The following is a 19,067-nucleotide window of genomic DNA, read 5'->3' as shown; positions in this document are numbered from 1 at the left end:
TTGCATACAGACACAAGATTTGGGTGTCCTGAAAATTAGCTCTATCTAATCCTCTCCTCCTCGGTGCCAACCTTGGACTAGGCATTTCCCCTAATTGATATGGGACATCAGTTAAACTTTTTAACTTGCTAGATAGTCATTCATTCATTCTACAAGTAGTTATTAAGCAGCTGGTATGGTCTTGGCACACTATGCTGGGTGCTGGGCATATACAGAGGTGAACAAGGCAGACGAGAACTTACTTTCAGGGAGTTTACGCTCCAGTGGGGGAGACAAGGAAGCAACAGGAAAGCAAAACGAGACGATCATAGACTGAGTTAATGTCATCCATCCATGAGACGGAATGTCATGGGGACCGAAGCATGGGGCTTGAGAGTAGCTGGGTGAGGGAGGGGACGTTATTTGTAGTGTGGTCAAGGAAGGAAGTCCTCGCTGAGGACGTGGCATTTGAGCTGAGAGACAGAAGTAGTAAAGAAGTGGACAAACAAAAGAGACAGGTGGAAAAGTTTCGGGTATCAGGAAAAGTAAGTGCAAAGGCCCTGGGGCAGGGTATGCTTAGTGTGACTAGAAACAGACAGGAAGCCACAGAGGGTTGGTGAGCCAAGAGATAAGATATGAGAGAGGCAGGAGCCCAGTCTAGTCTGGTGGGATTTGAAGGCCACAGCGGAGGAGTTCAGATTTTATGCTAAGAGTTATGGAAAGACATTGATGGACTTTCAGAATCTCCTATTGCAAAATATTCCAGCCAGTCAAAAGAGTATATATAAGATATATGTGACGTTTAAGAAATAATTTAATAAACATCCTTGTACCCTTCACTATTCCTCCCCAGCATCATTTCTCACTCCTCCAGGGAGATAACTGTTATCCTAAATTTTAGTTTATAATTTTGCCTTTCTCCCTAATAATTACAAAGATAAAGCAATACATTGCCTGGTTTTGAACTTCATATAAATATTATAGGATCATGCTGTGTGTGCTCTTCTGCAATTTGCTTTCCTGTTCAACCTCACATGTGTCAGAATGGGCCACGCTGGTGCATGTAGCTGCAGTTTATTCATTTTCTCTGCTGCGTAGTACTCCGCTGGACTATAACTGCATCGTCAGCTGCTGTCGTGGTTTATCCTTTCTCCTGGGACATGACATTATTCGATTTTCTAATGTTGAACCGACTCTACATTCTTGGGGTAAACATTTTTTTAAAATGTTGGATTCCATTAGGTGATATTTTGTTTAGGATTTTTGTTTCTGTGCCAGCAGATCAAATTGACCTGTCATTTTCCTCTCCTGCCTTGTCGCTTTTGGGGTCAAGATTACAGATTCCTCATAACATGACCTGGGGAGTGTTTCTCCTCCTTTTACTCTCAGGAGCACTTGTGTAAGATGGAGAAAACCATGGAAAAATTTTGTCAGTGTAGCCGCCATATCATCATCCTTCTGCAGCCCCACTCTTGGTACAGAATCTTGAATTTTTTTTGCATGTACCTTCCCTCCAAAAAGCAAACACGTGCCTCCCCCAGGAGTACCTCAAATTGCCATGCTCACAGCCTACTTAGAAAGCTGCATTTCTGGTTTTTTACAGGTGGATCCTTAACTCAAGATTTTAGCATGAAGAGTTGTTGTCAGGCCTGCCTGGAGGCTCCCTAGGTAACAGCAGGTAGGTGCCTCTCTTAACTGGTTCACCGTTTTCTTGAAAACCCAGATACAGGATCATTCACTTATCCCTTAGGGCTGCCTTGAACCTGAGCCATGATGGATCCAACTCCTGGGTCCAGAGGTAAGTCCGGCTGAGCTGGGACCCCAGGCTGTTCACCAAGGCTCCTCTGTTTTAGGGACATCTTGGAAACTATGTGGTCCAAATCCTCTAAGCACAAAATTAGCTTCTTTCCGTTATTTTTGGAAGGGAAAGAACACCATGCTAAATATAACGTGGGTCAACAAGCCAGAAACAAGATAAATAGCTTCCAGCTGCACCTCAGGGAACTGGGTCTCCACACCCGCAGTGAACCATCGAGATCTGGTCTCCAGAGGGAGGGTGGAAACGACGAACAGTTTTAAGCTACCATTGGACACATAACCCTGCCATGAACCCCCCCAAAAAAACACCTTTATTTCATTTTCTTATTTGAAAAGCAACACATTTCTGTGTTTTCCAATTCTTATCCTCCCAGAAAGAAAAAGAAAAGAAAACTCATTTTAATCCCAGCACACGGAGAAAATAACTGTAAACATCATGGTTTGTATAATTTGAGTGTTTTGAAATTTAATATAATACATTCATTGGTGTCTCTCAACCTTTTCTTCCCCGACTATCGTTCCTTCCCGGAGGAGTCTTTTTAGACCTTCTTTTTGTAATGCTCTCCCAACCCCCGCCCCATGAAATTGTCATGCCCGACATGCTGGGGATCTGGAGGACCACTGACTATTGTAACAGGTAAGATTATTTTGCACCATCCCCAAGAGTCAGTTGTTTCCCCCTTGTGGGTGATCTTACCCCATCGAGAATGCAGGCTTTAAATAATATTAAATAACAAACCTTTCTGTAAGAATTTACCGTGTGCTGGTCACATACTATTCTAGGTACTTTAGGTCTATTTACTTTTTTATGTATCATAACTCCCCTATGAGGTGTGTCCTAGAGAGCTTTTATCTCCATCTTACAGTTGTGGAAACTGAGGCACAGAGAGGTTAAGTAACTTGTCCAAGGTCACTCATCTGGGAAGGTACAGAGTGAGGATCAGAGTCCAGGCAGCCTCGTTCCAAAGCTCACACTTAACTACCAAGCTATGTTGCCTTGTGACAACACATTGTGATTGTAGGAAATTCAAAATACAGAAATAGAGTAAAAGTTACACTTCCCAAGCCCCCTCCATCCCCAGAAGCAATCTTTGGCACAAGTTTGGAATGTGCCCCTTTTCTGGGATTTTACATACATGTTTGCGTACAGGAAAATATATTGTCTCTTTTTCATTTTAACATAAGTAGGATCGTTCGGCCCACTCCCCTGTATATTCATATATACAGACCCATGTATGGAGTTTTATTAAAATTAGAATCACAGTGAACATACTCTTGTTTGACTTTAAAATGTATCATTAGCTGCTTTGAGACCATAATTGAATAAGTGCATGTACCATATTTTATTTAACCAAATCCAGATTATCGGCTATTTAAGTAGTTTCTAGTTTCTCGCTACTATAAAGCTATGATGAATATCCTTGCCCTGTGCATAATTCTTAGAAGTGGGAATTAATTGGAGCCTAAGGGTATAAACATTTTTGGAACTTTTGATCCACGAATGCCAAAACTTGCCATCCAGCAACATTGTATGAAATTGCCCATCCCGACACCCTCACCCACACTGAGTATTAGTGCCTGTTTTCAGTCATTGACAATTTAACAGGCCAAAAATGTGTTAATTCTGACGTGTTCATCTCTGCCCGTGTCTCTCATTGGGGACCTGTTTTATTCACGTGACAGCATAAGGCAAAGCTTGAATTGAGAATTAATGAGAAGAGGAAGCAGGGGGAGATAACATGGCCCCATCACTGGTTTAATAAACAGGCTGTCAGCCTCCTGGGAACGAAGCCTGCCTGTCCGGCCCTGAGCAGGTGCTCAGTAAATGGTTTCTTCATCTCTCCTGCTTCCAGCACGAGGCTCGGGCTGCACTTCTCCACCACGGAGCCCTCCAAGTCTGGCCTTGTCTCCAATCCATTTGGCAGGACCTACGCATCCCTAGGGCTGCCAAACCCCTCCTTCCCTTCGCTGGCTGTGAGTGATGTGAGAAACACACAGCCTTGTGTATACCGTAGACTGTTCCCAGCTGGTCTCGCTGCAAATGTCTCCAGCAGGAATGGACAGTTGCTTAACAAAATCTGGGCAAGGAAATCCCAGGATGAAGGGCAGAGGCGCCTACAAAGGCCAGAGCTGCCCCTCTCACCACCCGCGGCCCCAACCAGCCCTGGGGGAAAATCAATAAGGATGGAGTCAGGGCTCCCTGTTCAGTGCTCTGTATGCATACACGTGCATGGTCATATACCAGCACGCATGCATGGGTGTGCATGTATGTACACACACGTGCCCAATGCATTCAGGGGCAGATGCAGATCCTATTATGTGAAGTGGGGCTTCTCTCACAGAGACTTTCCATATGCCCTCCAGCCTGACTTAAGACACCCAGCTGCCTAGTGCCACGGTTCCTTTCTCCCCACTTCGTTATTCCCTGTAGACTGTTTTCCTGCTGACCTGGAAGCCCCCCTAATTCTTAACTTGCTCACCAGTGTTTCTCCAGCACCTAACACTGCTTAGCAGACGCACAAGAAATATTTGTTGAGTGGGGAAAAAAAAAAGAGAGAAGGAACTGACTTCAAGCCGATAGAGGATGTTATCCCAATTATTTTTAGAGTATTTTTGAACGAAGTGGCCAGTTTCGGATGGAGCCCGGTGCTGGATAAGAAAGTGTCTCGGCAGCATCGGCTCTCACGTGGCCTGGTTGGCCGTCCGTTCGCAAGGAGCGGAAAGAATGCAGAACGGCAGACAGGACCTTGCCCATCGAAACAGCTGTAAAGTTTTACTGTTCTGCAAAAGTTGCTTAGGCAGGAATAACGTATCTGAGGAGTAATTAGCCAGGAGCCTTGCTCGCTGGTCCCCCCGCCCCCTGAAAGTGTTCTACCCTCAACTCTTCAAGTCACTGGCTGATCCGGCTCCCTCTCCCAGCCAGCAAATGGTTCCGGACTCCCAGGACGGCTGACCGCTGCCTTTAGCACAAGGTCTCTGAGCTGCTTCACGGGAGAGGGTTTCTCATCCAGTTGGGAACAGCAGCTAAGATGAAGGATGTGCAGGCTTCTGCCCCTTTAAGAAAAGCAAAACTCCGTGTGGCTGAAAAGAAGCGTGTCTTGCAGGACAGCTTCGTCCGGCCTCTGTTCATTTCATTCGTTTGATTCAGCAGACATTTTGGGGGGGCCCTGTTACGTCCCAGGAGCAGAGTGAAAAACATGTGGTCACGGAAAGAGAGAGACTTGCCACGGTAGTTGCTGGTGGCTTGCGGGACACACGGAAGGGCAGCTGAGCCCCGGCGATCAGAGAAGGGCAGGAATGCCGGAGGGGATTTGCGAAGGAGGGCGAGGAAGGGCGTGAGTGGGAGAGGCAGGGCCAGGTTGAGCCGGCCGTGAGCATGATTCCAAGGAGCCTGGATTTTGTGCTGCGGGAAATCGGGAGCCATGGAGGGTGGTGAGGGTCCGCAGTCGGCTGTTGGACCGGGTCATATCATTGACCGATGCCGGTCAGCCAGGCGACTCTGTCACAACTATTGATCATGGCTCAGGCATGCCATCATTCACTCTCCTCGCCATACCCGGTAAGAGGTGAGATTTTATCGCGCTTCATTAAATCCCACAAAATGTTTGAACCACCTGCAGCTCTGACCCTTCCGGCCTCTTGCAGGGAAAGGTCGCGCTTTTCCTTTTCAGGTGGGGGTAGGCGGACCACAGAAGGAACAGGAGCACGTAAGACCTCTGGAATGCATCAGAGGCGAGCCCAGCGAGCGCCTGTGACTCAGTCCCGCTTCTCCCCACCTCCAGGAGCACAGCCGCTGTGTCCACCGGAGCACTTGGAACCAGCACTGATTTTCCCCTCTCCTCTCTCTGCTTTCCTTCCAGACCTCCCAGCCGCAGCTGTCCACACGGGATGCCTCACATTTGCTTGAAACCCTCCCTTGAGAGTCTGGTTGCTGTTTCTTCAGCGTGGCGCTAGGGATTTAGCGCAAGGCGTTTACGGGGCTTTTGTTGCTGCTGCTGCCGTTTTTTATTTATTTATTTTCTTCCTTTGAACCCGGGCCTTGCCCCGCTCCCGCTGGCATGATGGCCCAGTCCAAGGCCAACGGCTCGCACTACGCGCTGACTGCCATTGGCCTGGGGATGCTGGTCCTCGGGGTCATCATGGCCATGTGGAACCTCGTCCCCGGGTTCAGCGCTACCGAAAAGCCAACCGCTCAGGGGAACAAGACGGAGATAGGGAGCGGCATTCTCAAGAGCAAGACCTTCTCCGTAGCCTACGTGCTGGTCGGGGCCGGGGTGATGCTGCTACTCCTGTCCATCTGCCTGAGTATCCGTGACAAGAGGAAGCAGCGGCACGCTGAGGAGCTGGCGCACATCCAGCACCCGGGGGTCGAGCCTCACGCCCACGAGGAAGACAGGTGAGGCTGGCCACCCGCCCCAGACGGGAGATGGACACGCACACCCACACGTGCAGGGCTGAGCAATGATGAGAACATTTTAGTCAAGGAGGCTTTCTCCCATTAACGCTTCTGTAAAACAGTTTATCATTTTACCGATACCTTTGTCCTTCAGTCCCAAAGTTTCTCAAATAATGTGGCTTGAATGCATTACAGGTGTGTCCAGGTTTTGACACCTCCAGGGGTTCTGCATGGCTCCCGGGGTGGCCAGAGTCTGCACACTGGAAGCTTGTCCATTTACCCCAATGTCCTGTGTGTTTATGCTTTTAAGTCGAACAGGTTGGGAAGTAGTGTTCTCTTTGACCCAAAATGCCACGAACAGATTTAAAAGATAAGTGGTAAATTGGGGAACATATGATAAAGGTTGATATCCCTAGTATAAAAAGAGCCCTTACAAATGAATATGAAAGAGAAACACATCAGTAGGAAAATGGACAAAGGACACAAACAAGCATTTCATAGATATTCACACTGTAGATGTTCAACCTCATTAGTCAGGAAATGCAGACAACCAAAAAAAGGCATCGTAATTCCTTGGCTTTCATATTGGCCCAGACGGACTGCCCCCGGGGTTGGAGGTTTGTAGGGAAGTAGGTTGCTGTCCGGAGTGTTGATTGACATAACCTTACTGAAGGGGCGTTCACAGTAAGAGGCCATATTAAAGATGTGTGCACCTATCAGTTGTCTTCCTAAGAGCTTATCTTTGGGAGACAATCACACAAGTGCAAAGGGTTTTGTGCTCATATGTTTATCAGAGCATTGCTGAGAACAGCAAAGACAGGTGACAACCTAATATCCATCAGTCGAACTGAAGTACGACACGCCCATTCAGTGGAGTGCTACACAGCCATCACTGATCTATATTTGCTAATGTGGGTCCGTACCCACCACATGGAGAAAAGGAGGTTGTATATAACACAGCATGTTAGGAAAGGTTTTCATCACATCGTATGTTGCGGCTGTGGAATTAGAGAAAGATCTGGAAAGGTATACGACAGAATGTTAACAGTGATTGTCTCTGGGTGGAACAATTTCAGATGTTTTTATCTTTTTCATTAGATTTTTCTGTGTCGTTTGAATTTTCAGTAAGAATGTCTTATCTCTATAGTGGGACGGGAGTTGTTTTTATTTTGGAAAAATTAAACCGATTTTCTGAGAGTAAAAGATAATCAGGCATATTCTAGAAAACTTGGGAAATAGAGAAAAGAACAAAGAAGGAAATCAGTCACCCATCATTACCCACCCTGGCTGTGAGCTCACAAGTTCATTCCTGAAGGAGATGAGAGGAAAGCCCAGGCAAACGGTGAGGTTTCCGGTGTTGGCCATTATCCCCTATACAGGTTCAAGTGTAGGGTGCTGGAAAATGGCTATTGGCATTACTCCCTATAAACATGTAAAAACTGCCCTGACCTTCTGGTTTTCTCTTTCAACAGTCAAATGAGACTAAGGCTGAGGACCTGACCTATCCTTTGAGTCTAATGGTGAACGTGGAAGACAAAATTACAGAATAATTCGAGATACATGTAAATTTTACGTTCCAGATATTCCTTCTCTACCCAGGGACAACCATTTTGCTTCAAATTTGCAGCCGTTTCATGCATGTTTATGTTGTCTTTGGTCAAAGGATGCCCAGCTGGGCATCGGAATAGCCCACCCAGCATGCTATTAAGTGTGAGGCTAAAAGGCAAGGGAGGTTAACTCCCAGATGATATGGTATAGTAGTTGAGAATGTGGCATTCATTTCCTGCCCTGCCACTTCTTAAAGGTATGACCAAGTCACTTAACCTCAATGTATCCATTTCCCCATCTGTAAAATGGGTATACTAATAGAACCTAACCCATAGTGTCATTAGGAAGATGGCATTGGTTCATATGTACTTGGAACAGTGCCTGGCTCATAGCCAACAGTTGAAGTGTTAGCTCTTATTACTTCTTGGACACACTTGTTGTTTACAAGGCTGGCATACGTGGTCCCAGTGGCAACATGGGATTTGGAGTCCATCTATTTGTGATTTTAAATGACTTGAGCGCAGGCTAACACTCCCGTGTCTGTGCTTGGTGTGTTGCAGCCAAGAGGAGGAGGAGGAGGCCTCCTCAAGGTACTACGTCCCCAGCTATGAGGAAGTGATGAGCACAAACTACTCGGAAGCAAGGGAACCAGACCAGAACCCCAGGATGAGCATCTCTCTCCCCTCCTACGAGTCCTTGACGGGGCTGGATGAGACAAGGCCCACCACAACCAGGGCTGACGTGGAGACCAGCCCGGGGAACCCCCCCGACAGGCAGAACTCCAAGTTGGCCAAACGCCTGAAGCCGCTGAAAGTTCGAAGGATAAAATCCGAAAAGCTTCACCTCAAAGACTTTAGGATCAACCTGCCAGACAAAAATGTGCCTCCTCCGTCCATCGAGCCTCTGACTCCCCCGCCACAGTATGATGAGGTCCAAGAGAAGGCCCCCAACTCCCGGCCCCCGGACTGACGACCCCTCCCGGGCGTGTTCCCTCCTGTCACTCAACCTCCACGCCAACAGATCCCGAATGAAGCCACTCAGCCACCGTTGAGAAGCGGAGGGGCCAGGTGTGTACTTAGCAATTTGGACGGGGCCGGGGGGTGAGGGGTTCTGGGATTCAGGAGCGACTCTGCAGCCCCCGGGACCTCACATAGTCGGTGCATCGGAAAGAGCTGCTGCTTCGGATCTCGTGATGCTGTGACCCTATCAAGGAATGGCACCGGCATCTTCCCCCCTTGTCCTTCCGCGACTCTGACTCGCCAGTGATGACACTCCTCGTTCCAATTAGGAAAGGATACCTAGCAACTGGTTTAGATTGTGGTTCTGTTTTGCTTCCATTAGGACTGTTTTGTTTCCAAAAGAAGACAAGTTATGCCTTCGCTTTTTCCCTGGTATCGTGAACTGTGGGTAGGAAAGATGACCCGCTTTATGGAAGGGACATGGGCCCGTTTTGTGAATTAAGCCGAATGAGAGGCTGGATGATTACCCTGGGGTGAGACCCGGGTGGGGTTCTCAGAGCCCCTGATGCCGTCAGTTCTTCTGAGGGCCCAAAGCCTGAGGATGCATGAGATCCTAGTTTGAATTGGTAGACTTTCCTAGTCTCTCCTGTGTAACGGCAGAAAAAGGAAAGCCGTCTGGGATGCTCCGTTCCTTCTAAAATGCCTTGCAACTGAGCTTTTTGTAATAAAATGTTTTATATGTCACACATTTGGTGCTGAATTACTTTAGCAGTTCTTCCAATACTGACTTGCTTAGGGAGAAATCTCACTGATGAGAATAATACTAGCTAATATATCCTGAACACGTAGTATATGCCAGGCGCCGTGCTAAGCACCTCACATATTTATCCCATTTTCAGCTGTACCCAAGCCAGGTATTACTTCCTGTGGGTTAGTTCACGAAGAATCAGGTTAATTAAAGGGCCCCATGTCACACCGCTAGGAAATGACAGAGCTGGGATTTGAACCTAGGCCTCCAGGGCCTGAGTCCTTCAACACTCTAGTGTGCCACTCAGTGGAAAGGGCTTTTTCAGACTTTGAATGAGGACCTGTGCTTCCCAAGAGCTTAGACTGTCCCCGTCAACCCACATGCCCAACAGAAAGTTCTGGGTATTTAGACAGCAGCTCTCTACCTGTCTAAACATCCTATGACAGCTCTTCTGAGAACTGGCCCAGATGGGCTGTATGATCATGCAGAGTGAGCGTGTCCTCGTGGAGAGGGCAGGGTGCCTACCTGCGGAGCCCAGGAGAGAAATTCAACGAGAACATGCAGCGGATGGCAGACTGCTGAGGCTGGGCTGAATGAGAGGACCAGGGACGTCGGGGGTCAGGGTCTTGACTGTGGAGTGGGAGTCTGGGAAGACAAATCTGAGTCCAAAGTTCCCTTCCTGGGACTTCCCTGGTGGCCCAGTGGTTAAGACCCTGCGCTTCCAATGCCGGGGGGCTCGGGTTCAGTCCCTGGTCGGGGAAGTTCCACATGCCATGCGGCGCGGCCCAGTAAAAACAAATAAAGTTCCCTTCCTGGTCCTGGCAAGCGTGGAGCGGGCCGCTGGGGGTCTGTGTAGCTAGGAGGGTGGTTAGAAGAGCACATTCTCAGGCCCTGATGTTTCCTAAAAGCTCCTGTGGGAGAAAAGGAGCGGCAGTTAGGAAGTCAAGCACCTTCTCATATCAGAATTGGCAACCATGCCTAAGTTCCAACCTTTCATTTCCTTATGTAAATCCATCTATAAAAAGGGAGCTGCGATACCGGAGCACCGGGTAACTGCTCGGTGGCCTGGGATACCCGGAGGCCTGGTCTGGTCCCAGCCCACCCCTGAGCCAGCCTGTGCCTCTCCATGTATCTCTGGGCTGGACTTGCTATTCATTTACTCCTTTTTTTAAATAAATTTTTTAAAATTTATCTTATTTACTTATTTATTTTTGACTGCGTTGGGTCTTCGTTGCTGCACGCGGACTTTCTCTAGCTGCGGCGAGCGGGGGCTACTCTTCGTTGCAGTGCACAGGCTTCTCGTTGCAGTGGCTTCTCTTGCTGAGGAGCTCGGGCTCTAGGCACGCAGGCTTCAGTAGCTGTGGTGCACAGCCTCAGTAGTTGTGGCGCACGGGCTTAGATGCTCCACAGCATGTGGGATCTTCCCGGACCAGGGCTTGAACCCGTGTCCCCTGCATTGGCAGGCGGATTCTTAACCACTGCGCCACCAGGGAAGCCCCTCATTTACTCTTAATGCTTCCCCCTGATGAGGACAAACAGGAGGAAAAAAGAAAGGGCAATAGCAAGATTCCAAATGAGCTGAGAAATGACCTTCTAAAAGGGCTCTCGATCTGGCCTCTGGTAGATGTCTGCCCAGCCTAGACCTTCCTCAGGAGAGAAAGAAGTTTAGGGCTTGCCGTGGGCTGACTGGTGGCCCCAAAGATCTCAGGCTCTAATCCCTGGGACCTGAGAATGTTACCTTACAAGGTAAAGTTTTGCGGATAGAAGGATTTTGAGTTGAGACTATCCTCGCCCTGAATGCCATCTGTAAGTGTACTTATAAGTGAGAGACAGTAGGAGATTATACACAAAGAAGAGGCGGGGACAGTGACCACAGAGGCAGGACTAGAGAGACACACCTGCAAGGCAAGGGATGCCAGCAGCTTCTGTGGTTAGAGTCTTCTGAACTCCTTGGCTTTTCAGCTCCTAGGCTGTAAGAGTTGAATCGGCAAATGCCCCAAGGAGAAAAGCTGTACCAACTGTCAAGCTTGCGTCTGTGTTTCCCTTCTCTCCAGAACTTGGCCCACATGTCTCGGTGTCTCTCTAACATTCAGATGCCAGCGAACAGATGTTTTCTTACTTTATCCAGGTTTTCTAAAATTTCTTTAGACTTCACCTGATCTTATGTTATTATTGAACTATCATCTCAGTTACCCCTAGGAAGAAAATTTACAATTTTTAGAGAAAAGGGAACCCTGGTACACTGTTGGTAGGAATGTAAACTGGCGCAGCCACTGTGGAAAACAGTATGGAGGGTTCTCAAAAAACTAAAAATAGAACTACCACATGACCTCGCAACTCCACTCCTGGGTATAAATCCGAAAAAAACAAAAACATGTGTTTTCAAAAACATGTATTTGAAAAGATACATGCACCCCAATGTTCGGAACATCGTTATTTACAATTATCAAGACACGGAAACAACCTAAGTGTCATCAAGAGATGAATGGATAGGGTTTCCCTGGTGGCGCAGTGGTTGAGAGTCCGCCTGCCGATGCGGGGGACACGGGTTCGTGCCCCGGTCCGGGAAGATCCCACATGCCGCGGAGCGGCTGGGCCCGTGAGCCATGGCCGCTGAGCCTGCGCGTCCGGAGCCTGTGCTCCGCAACAGGAGAGGCCACAACAGTGGGAGGCCCATGTACCGCCAAAAAAAAAAAAAAAAAAAAAAAAGATGAATGGATAAAGAAGATGTGGTACATATAACCAATGGCATACTATTCAGCCTTAAAAAAGAACGAAATTTTGCAGCAACATGGATGGACTTGGAGGGCATTGTGGTAAGTGAAATAAGTCAAACAAAAACAAATACTGTAGGATATCACCTGTATATGGAATCTAAAAAATACAACAAACAACCGAATGTAACAAAAAAGAAGGAGAGTCACAGATACAGAGAACAAACTAATGGTTGCCAGTGCGGAGGGGGAGGAGGGGGCAATACAGGGGTGGGGAAGTGAGGGATGTGAACTACTGGGTGCACGACAGGCTCAAGGATGTATTGTACAACACAGGGAATATAGCCAATATTTTGTAATAACTGTAAATGTAAAGTAACCTTTAAAAAGTATATAAAAATTGTTTTAAAAAGAAATCATATTGAAAATTGGAAACAATTTAAATGTCCACCAACAGGAAAATGCACATATAAATTATTGTATTTCCTTACATGGGAATCCTACATAGCGAGGAAAAAAAAAAGGGGGGGATGCCAGCAGCCACCAGAGCTGGAAGAGGCAAGGGATGGATTCCTCCCTAGAGCATCCAAGGGAGTTGGGTCCTTCTGAAAAACCCTGATTGCAGCCTAGCTGATGCTGATTTGGGGCTCCCGGCCCCCAGACCCATGAGAGGATACGTTTGTTGTTTTAGGCCACTAAGCTTGTGGGAATTCATTACTATGTTTAGCAAACCAACACGGTATCAATCTTCAACTCATTAGAGACCAGCCCCCGCTTTGATCTGAACACTTCTGGACTCTTCCTGTAAGGCAGGAGTGCTGTGGAAATTGCACGAAGGACCTTAGTTGTTTTGTATGTGTGGAAACAATCAAGTAGAAAATTACTCACGTTGTTCAGAGAATAGCTCATGGATGTTTAGTATGTAAAATGTGGAGCATGGACGCACCTCCGTCTAAAAGGAAGGCAGGGAGGATGTTAGCTGGGAATGGTAACATAGGCTGGAGCCCTGAGCAGTGCCTAGGAAGACCAGGAAGTTATCTGCAAGAGTAAATTAAAACCAAAGCAGGAGGTCACTTTCACCTCAAAATTCCCGAAGGCACACTCGTCCTGCTTGCTCTTGACTTACCAGAGCTCTCTATCTTTTGACTACAAAAAAAGCTAAAAAGGTAAAAACCAGAAGAAAGACCCTGGCCCTTCCTTTCCTCTCCACCGTGTTTTTTTTCTTAGGGTAAATATTAGAAAGGCAGAGACAGGGGAGAAAAATCAAAAGCCACCCACCTGTTCATGGGCCCTAACTGGCCCCAGGGCTATGAAAGAGCAAAGAAAATTCCCTCCTAGCACTCCCACCCCACCCAAAAGGAGGCATCTCAGCAGCCGCGTTGGTGCCATGTGACCTCCGCCCTCTCAAGTCACAGCCGATAGGTATGTGTTCACCTGACCCAGGAGAACCAACCAGAAGCTGGGCTGGGCTAGGCTCATCTCTCCCAGGTCCTGGGTTGGGCAATGTGGTATCAGGGATTAGGGGGCCACAGGTGAGTGAAGCAGGGGACGTACCTCAGCACAGAGAGAAGCTGACTGCTGAAAGAGGCAGACATGAAGATGAGACCTCAGACATAGCTGTCTCCTGATGACTTTCTGGTCTTTGGTCCTGATCCCTCGGAAAGCCCAGGCTTACTTCTGCCCCTGGGTTCCACAAGAAATGCTGTGTCCTCCCAATAAATTCCCCTTTTAAGGTCAGATCCTAAATTTAGCCCATGTCCTTGAAGGTGGGCCCTGCCTTTGCATCATATCAGGCAGCGCTGGGCCCACAGTGGATACTCCACCTGGTCTCAATTTTGATTGTCACTTTTCTCAGACCAGTTACAGTTCTGAGAAGGGGAGCCACAGGCAGATGATTGAGGTAGAAGATCGTGTCGGAGCACAACTGCGACTGCAGTGCAGAGCGCTGCCTGATGTGTGTGTGCAGCTAAGTCAACTGCATCCACCCACAGATAAGTATTGAGCTCCACAGATATGTGCCAGGGCACTGTTCTGGGTTCTGGGGATAAAGCATGAAGCCCTGCTCTCCACGGGAAGGGTCCTTGCTTGGACAGTGTTTCCCAAAGTGGGTCCAATGGCCTTGGGTGACAATGACCATGGTCATTTTGGACTGGCTTCTTGCACTGGATATAATAAACTTGAAAGCCACCAGGGAGCCACGTGACAGAGAAAGCTGGTCTGCAAGACGAGACTCATGAAGCAGAGGTTCACGGAGAAAACAGTCCTTCATAGAAAGAGATCTGGGTTCTCCTTAGCCTGGCCTCACTCACTGTCCTATAGGATGCCCCAGGCTACTTTCAATAAAGTCCTATCTTATGCTTAAATGAATTGCAGTGGGTTTCTGTTGCTTGATGCCACATGTCCTGAGACGCCTTGGTTGGATGAACACGTGTGAGATGGGAAAGCTAAAATAAACCCGCAACCGTGGAGCAGAACTGAAAATGGGACACAGCTTTACCCCTGGAAATGGATGGATCAATCTAAACCACAGGCCATAAAGGGCAGCACGCGAAGAGCCCTTCTGAGGATTAATGGTCTCGTTTGTTGCCTTAAGGGCGCTGGCCAGGCCCATTTAGCTCCTAGGACAAATTGTGCTGAGTATTTCAGTGTGGAGGTACAAAAGGACAGCCCTGTTCTGTATGCAAGCGCAGAGGGCGAGAGATGGGCTTTCGATTGGGGAGGAGTTTGTTTTAATCCAAGCACTGCTGCTTCCTAGAAGGATGATCGTGGGCTAATAATTTGATCCCTCTGAGCCTTCCTCTCTACACCAGCAAAATGGAGCTTCCTAATTTTGAGCACCTGAGGAAACCACAGAAAAAGCGCCAAAGCTACACCTGACACAGAGTGGAGGCGGGGGAGGGGGGGTGCGGGTGGTGGTGGTGGGGGGGGAGTTGCCATGTGGTGGCTGTGCCTAGACCACTTGAAGATTCAAGCACTTCTCCAAGTGTGAGCCTCACACTCATTTCTGAAAACGTGTTTTGGGAAAATCCACCAGGTGCCACCAGTAGTTTGCAAGGAATCTTCACATAAAGCCATCTCCAGGAAAACGGCAGCAGGGCCACGTAGGTAAGACGAGTTGAGGCAGCCCTGGGGTCAGCCTTGCACAAGGCTTGGTTCCTCAAGGTACGTGATGGCAACTCTCATGGCGTCCGTTTTGTTTGTTTTCAGTCTAACGCCGAGTTGTCTGTGTATTCAGAGCTAAGTGGCTGGTACTAGGAGCCACAGCCGTCAGGATTCTAGCCACCGTCTTCCTGGTGAGTCCCCAAGCACATTTGCCGGGATTTTAATGGGAAAATGTCCCTGATTAGCTACATTTGGGAATCTCCAAGTTAAACAAAGTCTATTCATTCAACACATTTTTATTGAGCACCTACTATGTGCCACATGCTAGGAATAATCTGCAAACAAATGGATCAAGTCCCTGCTGACACAGAGGGCACATTTTGGGTGGAGGGGGGACATAAAATAAACCGATAAATAAAAATAGGATGCAATGTCAGAAAATGAGAAGCGCTGTGAAGAAAAATGAGGCAGGGTAAAGGATAGATGAGAAGGGATCACAGATCTGGGCGATCAAGAAAAGTCTCCGAGGGAAATAACGTTGCAGAAAAGTGATGAGTGAGCCACATGGATATCTGGGTGCAGAGAATTCCAGAAAATCTCTCAAATATCTGTGCGCATTATGAATCTCCAAACAGATGCTGTATGACGTCGCATTTCCCAAACCCATTTGGCCACAGAAACTCTTTTTCCCCACAGAGCATCTTCCAGGGTCAGCTTTCACAGAACACCCTGCAGGGTATGGTGATGGTCCAAATCTGATATTCTGCAGGGGGAGAAACAGGCCCAGAGCAGACAAGGGTTGTCCAAAGTCCTACAGCTCATTGATGAAGTTGTCCATTAGCTTTCTCGCTGTGTGGCATTCAGATCGCATATCACCAGTAAGGGCAAGCCACTAAGATGGCCCAGCGCCTGACAGTGGTGGTGGTGGGCAGCGGGGTAGAACCAAGTTCATGGGTCCAGGATGAGCCAGGCACAGGCGCCTGGAACCTCCAGCTCAGACCTCCCTGTGTCCACTCCCCGACAGGGAAGCGTGTGCCTCTGATGGGAAGCCTGCACCCCCTCATGACAGCCTCATGGCAGAGGGGTGGATGCTTTCCAAAGTTCTTGCCACCTGTGTGGGTGGTGGTTCACAAGGCACCGTCAGACCATTCAGAAGCACCTTTCACGCTGAGCCGACAGGAGAAGGCCATTCCCCGGTTTCTTTTTAGCAATGCAGCTGGCCTAGGAAGCGAGGTCCGAGAGTGCCTGAAGATGGGATGGTACGTGACAGCAAGCCACAGCACATCAGGCTCAGATCCTCCAATAACTGAAGGAGAGTAGTGGTCAGGAAACCTGCTCTCCTTGGACACTGTGAAGCAAGCTGACCGAGAGGGAGGGAAAGATAGGGAAATACGAGCGCACAATACACAGATGCAAATTTCTCCAGAAAAGCCGCTAGAGAGAACATGCATACACGTGCACCAGACACCTTTAAAACGTAGTCCTGGCAACAGGAGTTTCCTCGGGGCCAACCCGCCTGACTGCCATGTGTGTCATCAGACCCCTGGAGCTCTGCACTTTCCAGGAAGGCAGTTAGGTGGATGACATGCTGATACAAGCCGACCAGCTCCCAGATGCAACATGGGACAAAACGTTCTCAACTTGCAGTGACGCTGTTAGGGATTCAAGGCAACGCCAGAACTGAATGTTCTCACCTCAGATCAGTGGTTCTCAACCAGGATTGGTTTTGCCCCCCAGGGGCCATTTGGCAAAGTCACAGTGGCCGGAGGGGGAGCTGCTGCTGGCATCTAGGAGAGCAGGGATTCTGCTAAACAGCCACCAATGCATAGGACAGTCCCCACAACAAAGAACTGCTCTACCCCACAGTCAATGGGGCCGAGTTTGAAAAAACGCTGCCCTGGACAAAGGAAAATCCATTCTCTTGGGTGGTGAGGATTCCCGTCATAGAGCCTGGCCACCCGGTGTCAGTTCCATAAGAGAGAAGTGGGAAACAGTCATCCTTGGAGACCAGTCTGAGTGTGGTACTTACCATTTTCCTTTAAAGAAACAGTCTTTTACAAAGACTGTTTTCCTATCCCTCCCCAATCCAGAACTATAAATCAAATTCCCCATGGCATGATATAAACAGACTTCTCTTCCCTTTCTCCTTTTCTCTATCTCCAGTCCCAACTCTGTGCATTAAAACCTGGAATTTAATTGTAATATAAAAAATGTGGGAAAGAAAAGAGTCAGTAGTAGTTACAAACTCAAATTGATTTTGAGAAGTTTTATATTATTTAAAAGCATACTTGGAACTAATGGAGGGTGAATAACAACAACAACAACAAAACGATCTAGAATACAATTTGGCAAAAACCCTTCTGGGCTATAGGTCTTCCTTATCAGAAAAAAGAACCAATGTCAAACAATACAGCATGCATCTCAGAGATAACCTAAGCTCAATACTGTATAAAATTTGGGAGGTGTGTGGGAACTTTAAACGCAAGAAAATATCCTTAGTGTTTATCCTCAAGATGACTTATTTCAGAATGCATCCTTGATGATTATGTCCAGTCAAGAAAAATCACCAGCATCTACTTTAACAAAACACAAAAGAGAGAAAAATCATATAATAATGTAAGAGCAAGCTTTTTCCTTCACTTTTTGGGTAAAACTTGACAAGCTGTGAATATATGTGTTGGTAAGAGAAATTGTGTGAATATTTGATACAAACAAGTGAATAAATGTACCTGCCTGTGCTTCCCTGGTGGCGCAGTGGTTAAGAATCCGCCTGCCAATGCAGGGGACATGGGCTCGAGCCCTGGTCTGGGAAGATCTCACATGCCGCTGAGCAACTAAGCCCATGCGCCACAACTACCGAGCCTGTGCTCTAGAGCCCGTGAGCCACAACTACTGAGCCCGTGTGCCACAACTACTGAAGCCCATGTGCCTAGAGCCCGTGCTTCGCAACAAGAGAAGCCACCGCAATGAGAAGCCTGCGCACCGCAACAAAGAGTAGCCCCCGCTCGCCGCAACTAGAGAAAGCCAGTGCGCAGCAAAAAAAGACCCAACGCAGCCAAAAATAAAAATAAATGTACCTGCCTTATCTACATGCTGCCTCTTTCAAAGCTGAACAACAACCACAAAAAAGATAAAAGCTGCATTTTTTTTTGTTTCTGGCAAATTAGTTGTCTGTTTTAAAAATCAGATTCAAAGTATGAGCCCACAGATTGACTTCTTGATTAGGAAAGGACACACCATTCTAGCAGTTGCCAATGATAAATTCATTTTAGCACCAAATGGGTTCTTTTAAATCAGCACAAAAGCATCAGAGAGAAAGATTCAGGAATACACATCTCACAGGAGATGCCGTGAGCGGAAGAGAGCAATAATTTGAAAGGTAGTGCTAAGTTTATTGAAAATATCCACTCAATCAACTAAAATGGCAAAGAGGAATTGGGACCAAAAAATCTAACTGCTATTTACGATAAAAGTTGATTTTGATGTTTATTTCCCAAGTTTAAAAAAAAAATAAATTTAAGACCTAAGAGTTTTCCATTGACCTGAAAGCAGTAAAAATTGTCCATTCATCTTCCCTCAGGCCAATAATAGAAAGGTCTCAAGGGGCAGAATAGGAGCCAGAAATGAGATTGAAGGGGAAACAGTAAGGAGATGCACATCAAATGACTAAATTCTATGCGTAGGTTAAAAACAGACCATCTCATTGTCCTGCTTCATGTATAGCTGAATTCTCAGATGTGTACATTTTTATATGTACTTCCTTTCACTGAAACATATAAGTAAGAGCAATATGATTTTATCTC

The 19,067-nt window shown here is 47.5% G+C and overlaps 1 protein-coding gene across 1 annotated transcript; it reads left to right on the top strand.

Annotated features, from left to right (window-relative positions):
* The first annotated feature begins 1,582 nt into the window (after window positions 1-1,582).
* Window positions 1,583-9,409, top strand: TMEM51 (transmembrane protein 51). The gene is made up of 3 exons (XM_082833008.1): window positions 1,583-1,657; window positions 5,658-6,193; window positions 8,302-9,409. The coding sequence occupies exons 2-3, from the start codon at window positions 5,856-5,858 to the stop codon at window positions 8,708-8,710; spliced, it is 747 nt and encodes a 248-aa protein (XP_082689134.1). The 5' UTR covers window positions 1,583-1,657; window positions 5,658-5,855; the 3' UTR covers window positions 8,711-9,409.
* Window positions 9,410-19,067: the final 9,658 nt, after the last annotated feature.

This window comes from Leucopleurus acutus (assembly GCF_964270905.1).
Source record: "Leucopleurus acutus genome assembly, chromosome: 2".
NCBI classification, from domain to species: domain Eukaryota; kingdom Metazoa; phylum Chordata; class Mammalia; order Artiodactyla; family Delphinidae; genus Leucopleurus; species Leucopleurus acutus.
This window is presented reverse-complemented; position numbering and strand designations above follow the sequence as displayed.

What these genes read in the sequence shown, in the direction of transcription:
- TMEM51 (XM_082833008.1), top strand. Translation starts at nt 5,856, where the DNA reads ATGATGGCCCAGTCCAAGGCCAACGGCTCGCACTACGCGCTGACTGCC. An exon ending in CACGCCCACGAGGAAGACAG is followed by an intron (nt 6,194 to 8,301) that starts GTGAGGCTGGCC and finishes GGTGTGTTGCAG; the next exon opens with CCAAGAGGAGGAGGAGGAGG.